Source organism: Pseudorca crassidens, chromosome 1 (genome assembly GCF_039906515.1).
Source record: "Pseudorca crassidens isolate mPseCra1 chromosome 1, mPseCra1.hap1, whole genome shotgun sequence".
Lineage (NCBI taxonomy): Eukaryota > Metazoa > Chordata > Mammalia > Artiodactyla > Delphinidae > Pseudorca > Pseudorca crassidens.
In genome coordinates this window covers 115,630,672-115,643,057 of record NC_090296.1, presented here as the reverse complement: position 1 = coordinate 115,643,057, position 12,386 = coordinate 115,630,672, and the positions used below count along the sequence as shown (strand labels likewise).

Sequence of the window (12,386 nt, the reverse complement as noted above, 5' to 3'; positions counted from 1 at the left end):
CGATTTTGTTACCCACAGTAATCAAGTGCATTTCTGAAGTATAATTATACTGTCATAAAAATAAAGCCAAGATACCCTTTTCCAAGCAATAAAACAATAGGGGCTATAAAACAGGAAGAAGAAAAGGCTAAATAAATGAGATTTTTTAAAATGAAATTTAGTGTCTTTCAAAAACACCGCTGCCACCTCTTCCTTCCCTTAAGCGAAGGTTAGCAGAAAATGATCAATACTTCAATCTCAATAAACTATTTCAATAATAGTTAATTCGGGTGGAAACAGAGCCTGAAAATCTCTGCTCAGCGACCTGTGACATCCTGTCATGTTGGCTGGATGCCAATAATCCATCACTGCCATAATGGATACGAGCATGTGTGAAGCTATGGGAACATGGAGATGGGGCAGCAAAGGTGGGAAAGGTGTAGAGAATCAGGAGCTCAGGTTCATTCTTCAGATTCTAATCAATACAATACACATTACTGTATGAAACAAACCTATAACGGTGAATGCTGAGACAGGAAGAGAGGGAAGCATACATAATTAATTTTATTTGACAAATACTCATTGATTTTCTGAAAATATTAATATCTTTGCTTGTCACATGATACTATAATACAATCCAGCTATATACAAGTTATTTAATTTTACATTAAGATGATGTCTTGTTTGCTTGTTTAAAATATGATCTTGGCTGCAAGGAAAAGGTGCTTCATTTGATTGGAAATTTAAAGTTAAAATAAATCAAACAATCACCCTAGCTCTTGGGTCAATATCAAAACCATTTAAAAACTACTCTTAATTTACAAGATGCACTTCAGGGAAAAAACATAAAGGAGTGGAGTCACTGATACAGTTGTCAGAGAAGCTGGGGTTAGGCCTGTTTTGGTTTGGCACCTTCAGGTTGTTTGGTGAAAAGGGAAGTGAGAGTTTTTCTGGGTATTATGTGGTTCCCAATATTTTCATCAGGGAACCTCTTTGTTATGCTTTCCCCTCAGGGATCCTATGTTTTAAAATATTTTGTTTACTAAACAGCATTTAATTAGACAACAATTCATGTATTTTCTCATTTTCTAATTTTCATGAAATAAATCATGTTAAGTGTAATAAGCTGATATAATTCCAGCCCCGAAACAAAAATGTAATGTTTTAGTTGGTCTGTACAGCCATATCATGAGGGCAGAATACAATTTAATAGCTCCTGTGATCTCAATTACCATCTCCAAGGACCATCTTCACCCTGTCGCCCAACAAATATTTCATAAAATTGGTAAGACAACAGAACTGAAGAGAAACCAACACCTTTGAGAATTATTATCCCCTCCCTCTTCTCTTGTCTCTAGATATGGTCAAATTAATTCTTAAATAATGGTATATATCCAATCTTCAAAATGCCATGTAGTCAGCATATATGCTGCTGATTAAACCACTGAGAAAATTCTACCACAAACCCAGGTTAGACCCTTAACTGTACTGTAGGAAGCAGCTGGATTTAGAAAGTCCACTAATATTTTCCAACACCTAGAGATTAGAATACATGGCCAGAAAGCTGACAACTTGAGTCTTAGCCTGAATAATTTGCATTAAGGAAAAAGATAACATAACAGATGATCCTTAAGTGCTTGCTGGCTAACTGACTTAGCACGACCTAAATCCTAAGAGTTAGATACTACTTCATTTCTGGACCCAAAGCTTATGTGACTCCATCAAACAATGCACTGAAGGAGCAAAGGACCTGAGTGACCGGCCTTCATTATCACAAAATGTTTCCAAAGTAACTGGGCCTATTAATTACTTTCATTTCTACATGACATACTATCCAAGAAAAACAGACAGTAACTAGAATGTTAATGGATACCAAATACTCAGTTTTAACATCTGAAAGAAAATTAATCATTCAAACATATGCCCTTAGTTGAGAAATCCCTACTCTTCTCGGTGAATGTTCTAAAACAATTACACAGTCTCAAAATTATGCAGCCTCTAAAACTAGCCAGGTATGGGGAGGATCCAATTAAAGAGCTCTACTAAAACCTGCTTGGAAAAAACCTCCACTTGCCTCATTCTCATTCCAGCCAACACATATAAAGCATCTATTCTATCCTTAGGACAGTGCTGGGTACACTAGAAAATACAAGGAAACACAATGGACTCTGCTTGACCTTGAGAAACAACACTGCCTTGGGGATAAACAGAGTGAAAGGACGAGATGCTGTGTAGAGTGCTGGCTTTGCCACATGAATGTGAGCTCTAGCTTTTTCCAGTGGAAAAATGTGCTTACCATTATACCAGCTGTCCTACAGCAATTTGAAATTAACTATGATAAAAGAGAATATATCTTGAAACTCTGAAAAGAATCATTCTATTTAAGTTAATATATAAGATATAATAATAAATCATATTCATGAGGCAACTAGAGAATAAAAGGAAACAAAGAAGTGTATGATGTATCATAACATAATGTAGAACTTCTCAAAGTTAATTCAACACAACTCTAATTCTGTGAGATATTCCTCAAAAAAAGAATCCCATGGCCAAGTAAGCACAGGAAGCCCAGGGATTAACGATTTGTCTATCACTGGTACTATCACGAACTGTAGCTAACGTTTAGTAAGTGTCAGTTACAGTGCTAAGTCTTTTCTATGAAACATCTGATTTAACTTCACAGTAACTTTATAAGATAGGTATTATAATCTCCATTTTACACATGGGGAAACTGAGGTAGAAGACGTTACGTAACTTTCCCAAGGTCACACAAGCTAGTTAGTGGCAGGTGCAGGGTTCAAACCCAGAGCCTCCACATTTAACCGCAACACGTACTGTTCTCTACTTCCCCGAAGTTTTCGAAATTTATTGTGAATCTACCAGAAGGGAATAGAACATATGTGTTTCCTGATTTATTTTTGTGGAGAAACTTGTAGCACTCTGGGAAATGGAGCAATAATTAAAGTGCGTTCATTTCCTTTTCTTAAATTATTCTTCTTCCTAGGCTTGGGCTATACTTTAGTCTAGGGTATTTCCTTTATGATCTATTTCATCCAAACTAGTAATCCAACAGATACCACAATTTAAAATTACCTGCCTAGATCAATATCATAATAGTAGCGCAGCAGGGGACTACACACAGAATCCACGTTTGGTTTAAATATCTGGGCCCAGAAATTCATATTGTATAACTGAGGAGAACATCTAGACTTAAAGGATGAAAATGTGATCAACTATTAAATACTATATATTGCAGTTACACAGTATCATATCCCTTGAAACTCACAACACCCCATCAAGTGGAGCAAATAAGACTGAAATATTAAACTTTTGCTTTACATTTATTATTCTTTATAAGAAAAAAATTAAATAGGCCCATTAGGCAGTTTTGCTACCAATGAGTGGATTTTCCAATATTTTCTTCATCTAGTTTATGTAGCATAAACTGTAATGTAATCATTTTTGTTTGAAAAATCACAGTTTTTATAGTCAACACCATTAAGGTAAACTTAATATAGGAGAAAGTCAATCGTAACACACCAAACACTTAGTTTTATAGAGACTTCAGTAAAGTGGCTTTTCATTTCCTGATGATTATACAATTTCTTTGTGCTGCACTAAAAGCCACGGATATAAGAACAACACAAATTGAAACCCAGACAGAAATGAAGACCAATGATCAATGATAAGTGGTTATTCAATGTGATATCTTCATGTCTCTCCCCTTAAGAATCACCTAGGCAATAAGTGAAATGTCTTCTTTTTTATAAGAAATCTATTACATAAAATAAAGTACTAAAATGATCATGATACTGCCACTAACCCTCTGTAAACAACCACTGTCAAAAACATACTAAGGGCTTCCCTGGTGGCACAGTGGTTGAGAGTCCGCCTGCCGATGCAGGGGACACGGGTTCGTGACCCGGTCCGGGAGGATCCCACATGCCGCGCAGTGGCTGGGCCCGTGAGCCATGGCCGCTGAGCCTGCGCATCCGGAGCCTGTGCTCCACAGCGGGAGAGGCCACAACAGTGAGAGGCCCGCGTACCGCAAAAAAAAAAAAAAAACCATACTAAATCTTACAATACATACTGAGCATTAGCAATGGTAGCTAACTAAATGAACCCAGGATAAGTCGCTAATGTCACCGCAACATCCTAGCAAACTGAAGAACTCATGCTTAAGGACGTCCCCTTGGATACCGTGGCCCTAATAAAAAGAAAATGTCTAGCCATGCTTCTTAGCTAAAAACAACATAACCCAGGCGAATGGGGAGTTATTGTTGAATGGGTACAGGGTTTCAGATCTGCAAGCCAAAAAGAGTCCTGCAGATGGACGGTGGTGATGGTTACACAACAGTATGAATGTACTTAATGCCACTGAACTGTAGACTTAAAAATGGTTGCGATTGTAATTTTTATGTTATATGTTTCTACCACAATCAAGAATACCAGTTAAAGAAAAACAACACTAACATAATTTTATGTTGTAATTTTTCCTTGCTGGATGGGCATATTATTTCCACTTCCCTGTATCCCCTCTTCCCTTTTTTTATGAACCTGTTTTAAGATAAAAGGTTAAAATTTTAATATCTAGGATATTATTTCTAATAAAAATTACCTGATGGAGTTTGGTGGTCTTACGCTTTCTCCCTTCTAGAATAATAAATAATTATTAGAATAATATCTAGAATAATATCCTACCCTTCTAGGATAGTAAATTCACAATAGGTCTTCAATTAAAAAATAAAAACATGCTTGAGAATCAAACATTTGGTGAAACAACAAAAATAAGTAGGTTAGGAGTCTAAAGAAATGTTTTTGGACTCTATTCGACCAATAAAAGGAGTCAAAAGAGTTGCTAGACATCTTTTCTGTTTTATTACACCTGAACATCAGCATAAAAGCATTAAGAAAAAGAAAGGTTGAGATTTTGAAAACCACTCCCTCCAGGGAACTCAAGAGAAGTAAATTGGAGTGTACATGTTCCTTCTTATTTCTAAAGGTACCTGAACTCAAGAACCTTCAGGACAGGGTAAAAAGTCAAGTCAGATAAGAGTGAGGAAGAGAAGACTAGGACGAAGAGATGCTATTTATGCAGTACTGGGGGACTGCATGGGAAGGAATGCTAGTATGATTCACGAAAGGACAACAAACTTTTTAGACACATGAGGCATCACACATTTTAAGGGCAAGACCCAAGGATTGTGAAAGAAATGTGTTATTATTTAATTCTCTGAATTATCATAGTGGAAGCACTTAACTTTCAGACCAACTATTCACCATAGTCAGTTATCTATAGGAAAAAACAATCCAAATATGTAAGCATACGTTCTTAAAGGACTATGTTAAAGGACTTTAGGAGAAAGGACTCACATCCTGGCTCTATCTACAGAGAGGACAGAAGCCCTGGGTGGGGGACTGGATCAGATAACTTTGAAGGAGCTTCTAACCCTGAGAAATCTGATTCTATGCCAACACTGTATCTGTGTGGAGGATGTTCTGGAATTTTAGGATGTGATCTTTCGCATTCGTGGGCAACAGGGCGATTTTGCAACAGGGCAATTTTTATCTGTATTCACGTCATTAGTAAGAACTTAAAATTCTAAGAAAATCAGTAACCAGTTAAACATAAATTAAATAATTTACAACTTTGAAAATATATATTAATATCAATAGTAAAACATCTAAGGTAAAAACACAATCATAATGTGATGCAGGGTTAGTGTATATATGGAAAACAGCTCTCTGGAGGAAAGCTTTATTACTCCCTCAGGGCCTTCTTACAGAGTATGGATTTTTTAATTCCTAGTGGAATATTTTTCATACACCATTGCAGACTATTAAGTACCAGACATTACATTATGTAGTTTAAACTTTGCACTACTGCACGAGAAAGACTTCCCTGTTGAGAGAACTATTTTTTACGGTTAACATTTTTTAATATGAAAATGAACACTTCTTTAGGGTAAGATCACTGCAATTGGAATTTGGGAGAATTTTATAACTTAACATATTCATTAATGTGTAGAAATTCTCTCAGGGAGTAGGGTGAGGAGAGAAGGAAACACAACAGGAAGAAGGCTTTTTAATAACTGAGTGTTGACACAGGGCAAAGCAATGGTATTTATAAGGTTTGTCTTCCACTGAGCATAGCTGTACGTACACAGGCAGGGGACTAGCATAGGGTGCTAGCAAGTTAAAAAAAATAAAAATAACGGTGTTAAAGAGCGAAGGAAAAAAATACATTAAACTTCAGGCCGGTTAAAGGTACACTTGCTAATGGTGGACTATTAAATGCTCACCCAGGAGAGATGCAGACTCAGAAATATTAAAAAGGCAATATAAATGCACTTTTCCAAGCAATTCCTGAGAAAATAGATTCCTTGCAGAATTTTGGAGTCAAATGTGGAAATAAAATCTAAGCACTGGCGGTCATTTAAAAATCTTTGCCATGGAGAACTTGGATACCCACATTTGGCAAAAGTGGATAGAAAGTTTAAACAAAATTGACTACTCACTTGTAGACTGTGCCTCCGTTGCCATGACCAAGAGTGTCTCGATACCGTATGTCTTGTTCATTCATCTCCACAAGAAAGAAAGAAAAACAAAAAGGGTGTCATGCTGTGGATGGAAATGTCAAGGAAAAGCAACTCTGGGCCATAAACAACAAGCAGTCTGGGTCATTTCAAGTTCAGCTGCAAGAACGAGAAGATCAATACAACATTTGCTGTCCAATTTATAAAAGACGATACCAAGGGACAAAGTGATGGAAAGTTTAATGACAATTTGTTTGCCTGGGTCATTTCATTAAAGTTTGATAAAAGGTGTCAAAATGGAATGATATAACATAGCTCAAAAGGGTCAGGTCAGAGATACTGATAAGAACACAGTCTCCAGCACTACATAACCACTGCCAAACAGCACTGCACATAACCAAAGTCAAACTTGGCAAGAACACACACACACACACACACACACACACACACACACTTCTAGTAATCCAATGCACAATTTGTAAATAAATCAGCCCCTGAAAACTCCTCAAGTGACCCTCTAATTAACATTAAACAAACTAACTGAATAATGTTAACGATTTTCCTAGAGTAGATATAGCCTTTTTTTTTACTTTTTTTTTTTTTTTTTTTGCGGTACGCGGGCCTCTCACTGTTGCGGCCTCTCCCATTGCGGAGCACAGGCTCCAGACGCACAGGCTCAGCAGCCATGGCTTACAGGCCCAGCCACTCCGCGGCATGTGGGATCTTCCCGGACCGGGGCACGAACCCGTGTCCCCTGCATCGGCAGGCAGACTCTCAACCACTGCACCACCAGGGAAGCCCAATATAGCCTTTTTTTGAAAATGATAAATTAGTACACAGCAATAGTTGGGTAGAAATCTTATGCTCATGGAAAAGTGCTAAATCAATGCACTTTAAAATGCACATATAGTCAAATATTATAATGCATAAAAGGAAAATAGATAGGCATGTGATTCATATAAAGTCATTTTTGTAATTTATTATATAAAACAGTATGTGCATTTTCCCAGGTTCTGTAAAACTATTATACCACAAATACTACTCTCATTTGAATCGTGAATAGAAGTGAACTATTTTAGTACCCCAAAAATAATGTTTTAGAGTTTGAAAGAACTCCCTAAATAATTATTTATCAAATGACTTTAAGACTAGTCAGATTCTATTTGAGGCATTCAGTAATTTTCTACACACTGGTCCAGTTGCTCAAAAATTAACTGCCAACTTTATTCACTAAATGGATTCAATAAAGGTGTTATTTTCCATATAGCTAAAGCTCGGGAAAAGCCATAGTAAGCCCTGAAAAAAATCAATTTCCAGGGAATTGCACTGCCTTGCATGGGCAGGAAATGGATGGAGTTTTTAATTCAATATCACCTGGAAAAAAATAGTTTGCTTTCAGACCATTATAGTAAAGCTTTAAATATTTTGCTCTACTCTGAACTTCCACCAATGGAATAAAGCAAGGTTCCATTTATCAAGGGAAATATTTTTGTCTATACATTTCTGAAGCTGAAGCTTCAGAGAGCTGTGATAATTAGGAACATAGTGCAGATAACAGAAACAGCTTCCTTTCCAAGCCATTCTGCCAAACCCTAAAAGAATATTGACAGATTAATGTATAAAGGCCAATTCAGCACCCCATTTAATTGTAGTAAACCCTGACTGACTTAATTTGCAATTAGCTAGTTACTATATTTAGGGTCAGAGGCAAAATGACAGACAAGTCAGAAAAATTGGCAACAATTTTTCTATTTGAGGGAAATTCTGTGGCATGAAGAAAGAAAATCTCATTATTCTGGACCAAAAAACAAATTTTAAAACAGCATGAAGAAAAGTAGCACATCAAGTTGAGATACTAAATAAACTAGCAGAGTTGCTACTGGGTTTGATTTGATCAAAGGGTGTAAGAGATACATATGCAAATAGCAGTATCTATTGGCAGGTACAAACAGGCTAATTCCTTGAAAACATTCCTCAAGGTAGTCCAAACATGACTCTAACAACCTAATTTGTACTATTAACTTGCTTAACAAGCTGCACCCTCATCACAGCCTGAAGTAAATTTCTACGAGAAATTTTACTCACTCAACGTCTACAAATTCTGAATTGGTGGCACTGAAATTTAAGGGTAAGCAGGATGTAGCTATAGGATCCAGGCTCTGGAGAGGTCACAACCTGTGATTACATTCCCTCCACCTCCACCACTCCAGGTAAAAGGACCAGTAGTTTCCTCTTAGAAAAATATAAACATAAGACTCATTGATATTATACATTCCAGTGATATACTGTGAGAGACCTAGGACTTCGGAGGGGGCTTGATTTTGTGGTATTTTGTTGGAGGCAGTAAATGCAAAGGGGCAGGTCTCTGAGCAGCTTCCACCACTATAATCCCAACACCATAGTCTTTTTAAACTTTAATACCCACTAGGTTGAAAAGAGAAGTGGAGCAGCCACCCATCCAGCACTCCAACCTAACCAGGAGTGGTAGATGTAAAAAAAAAAAAAGAGGCAGGGGATAAGCTGAATGCTCCAGAGAGATGGGGGATGATGTTGTGGGCGTTGTATGGGGCGTGGGGGTGTGTGTGTGTGTGTGCACGCACATGCATGCGCACGCTAACACAATGTTTAGGCAAATTCAAGGGTGGAAATTTGGAATCCCTCAGATAATGAGAAAGACTTTAAGAGTCTCATAAAGATAAAAATGGTTTTAAAAAATAAGTTCTAGAACCACATCACTCAAAAAGACAGTATCCATAAAAAATTGTTTCGACACTGTTTTAAAGTTTTATATAGACATTTGCCTGGCCTATAAATTGATTGATAGATTATTCTATTTAAAAATATCAGGGGCTTCCCTGGTGCCGCAGTGGTTGAGAGTCCGCCTGCCAATGCAGGGGACACGGGTTCGTGCCCCGGTCCGGGAAGATCCCACATGCCATGGAGCGGCTGGGCCCGTGAGCCATGGCCGCTGAGCCTGCACGTCCGGAGCCTATGCTCCGCAACGGGAGAGGCCACAACAGTGAGAGGCCCGCGTACCGCAGAAAAAAAAAAAAAAAAAAAATATATATATATATATATATATATATCTCAGAATCTTTTTTTCTTTTTGCTTATTTGAATCTTCCAATTTTTATAGAGTATTCAAATATTATTCATGTTAAAAAAGTTTTAAAAACTATTAGAGTCAAGCTTATAAACTGATCACAAACAAATTTTGAGAATTTTGTATATCTAATCAAAATGGATTACTTTAATTGATCTTAAATATAAAAAAATCATTAAAGGGATCAACAAGTAGCTAATAACATTTCTGCCTTTTTAGTTTAGAGAGCATATTAATTCAACTTTTCAAAATAAAGCATAGGAACTGTACTTATTATGATACAAAAGTGGGATTTATAAGCCTACAAAGTACAACATTTAAATATTACAGTTGGGATCAAGTATCATAAAAATCACACACTTCTACAACATTTTAAACATATAACTCAATTCGTTTGGGTCATATAACTAGTAAATAGCAACTAGCCAAGGTGAGAACTCAGTCTTTCAGGTTACTCTGCTCAGTGCTCTACCTTAGCAGTTGATCTCATGTGTAAGTACAGAGGGACATCCTCTCCATCAATGGTGCCTGGTCCATAGGAAGGAAAATAATCAAATGAAGGGCACTCAAAAGTTAAAAGCGATTTCATCAACTACGATATTTGCTTTTAAGAAGAGAAATCACATAGCTCTCTAGATAAAAAAGAGGTAAAAGAAAGTTTTTATTCAATAAAGATACCAAATAATTTAAACATATAAATCAGTTTCCTTGTTTTGACTAAAAAAAAAAAAGCAAATGAAAGGCAGAATAATAGATGTGAGGGAGAAGGGAGAAAAAACCCTGAGAGTTACAATGACGTGTCAACTGCCGCGACGGCAAATGACCTGGGAGAGGTGATTGGCACTGGGCTCTGCTGCTGCTGCTGAAAGAGAGGTGGGGGCTGTGAAAGAACGTGGACGTGACACCCCAGGGGGCGGAAAGGTTGTGTCTGTGCAGGGAGGGGAGGTGCCATGCAGTTTGGACTTACACAGTCTCATTCATCTATGTTTAGGTCTTCGTATGGGATCTGAGACGAACCATAAGAATCTAAGAGTTTTATGTACTGGTAATAGGACACTCTTTAAAGCTAACTTTACAGTCGAATACTATTTTTCTTTCTCCTTTTTTTTTTTTTCTAAACACAGAAAGTTTTTTAAAGGCATCTGAAGTTCTCAAAATAACAGCCAAACATGAAGCAGGATTAGAATTATTTCTCGTTTTGTGACTTCACAGTACATTTATACTTGATTTACCAGAAATAGAAAAATACTGTCAACCTCTCCTACAAATTATAAAAAACAAACAGACGAAAGACAACTTCAGAGATGCAAAGGTCAAAGTCATACATCCTTGGAGTGACTGTACTGTTTTAATCCTTTAAATTGACCCACTGGGCCATTTCTAATCAGTTTCAAATCAAGGGCCAACGTTAAACAGATGATACTGCACTACAACTGAAGTGGGAAAAACACACCCAGAAAACACATCAGTGGCGCTGATTTATAGCTCTCAGTACAACTTGCCAAAAATACCTTATGATTTGTTTTTTTTTAAGCTGGAAAAAAGGAATCCTCCCTCACAAAGCAATTACAGAAGAACAATGTCTCCATTCCAAAGACTAAATGTTAAACTTTTTAAAGTGTTTAATATAATGTTAACGAAATTAATGGGGAAAATCAAATGGAATTCAATTATAGATCAGCAAAGAAAATATTCTTTGTTTATTGTCTGCCTGTGTTAAGAAGAATCAGTACCTATTGCTTATAAATCATTAAAATAAAAAAGCTCAATTAATCCTTATTTTATATGTAAAGGTCTGACAGAAACTAGTCCTATCACCAGACCTTTGCTTCACAAATCGAAGCAATAATAGTTTCAGAAAGCAGTCACACTCTATGAGCAGACAATTGGAGAGATTTAGTAAATCCCACTTTATAGAGCAGAGACTAATCGGAAAACACAAGCCAGTCAAATGTTTCTTATGAACTGTTGACACTATATCAATGCTGAATCAATTGGTGGCATTTACTCTGAGTGACAGAAAAGAAATAAATATTTATATCACATAACCTATATCAATGAACCCAGGCAGAAAGCTATTTCTAACCTGTCAATATTTGATTATCTTGAAGAATCATGTCCCTTTCTTTAAATGATTAATATGAATTCCTTATTAAATCTAAGTGGAGGCTAGTGGAAAGGCAAATCATTATTAATGCTTGAGAGCATAAACCACTAAAATAAAAAACTATGCTCAAGTGTTAAGGTATCGTTAAATGTGACTTACATCTTCCATATCAAGTGGTGTCAGTGTTCAGCCCACAAATTTATTGATGCCACACTGTGCACATTACCTCACTGCAATGCAATCTCACTCACTCTTTAGTTACCTGATAGTACCAAGGACTGAGGAATTAAGAGGAGGAGGTATTTTGAAGACTTCCAAAGGTGGGAGTTCTTTGTTTTGTACTGTTCGTTTTCGTGAATAAAAGTAAACATAACAATGGCTAATCCTTAAAAGAAAGGAAATGCCATACTGTTTAATGTGGGATTATCACATTCCCAAGGGAAAGCAATAAACAATCTTTAAGTGTCAAAAATCATTGCCATGACAATCTTCCACCAAAGAGAATCTCCCTACCAAGAGCACTAAGATATTTATGGTACTAGGTTCAGAACACTAGGAATATTTCAGAATGTTTATTTTTTGCCCTGGAAATAACTGTTTTTCATTTTTGAAAGAGGAATCTATGACAGGTTATTTTCCATTGCCTGGGTTGAACAAATGT

The 12,386-nt window shown here is 36.7% G+C and overlaps 1 protein-coding gene across 3 annotated transcripts in view; it reads right to left on the bottom strand.

The window, feature by feature from the left end:
• Nucleotides 1-12,386, bottom strand: part of MAP2K5 (mitogen-activated protein kinase kinase 5) — a 266,164-nt gene that overhangs the window by 203,759 nt on the left and 50,019 nt on the right. For all 3 annotated transcript variants that reach the window (XM_067751737.1, XM_067751743.1, XM_067751752.1), the window contains exon 8: nt 6,498-6,562. In XM_067751737.1, the coding sequence (XP_067607838.1) occupies nt 6,498-6,562 (65 nt within the window). The remainder of the gene's footprint in view (nt 1-6,497; nt 6,563-12,386) is intronic.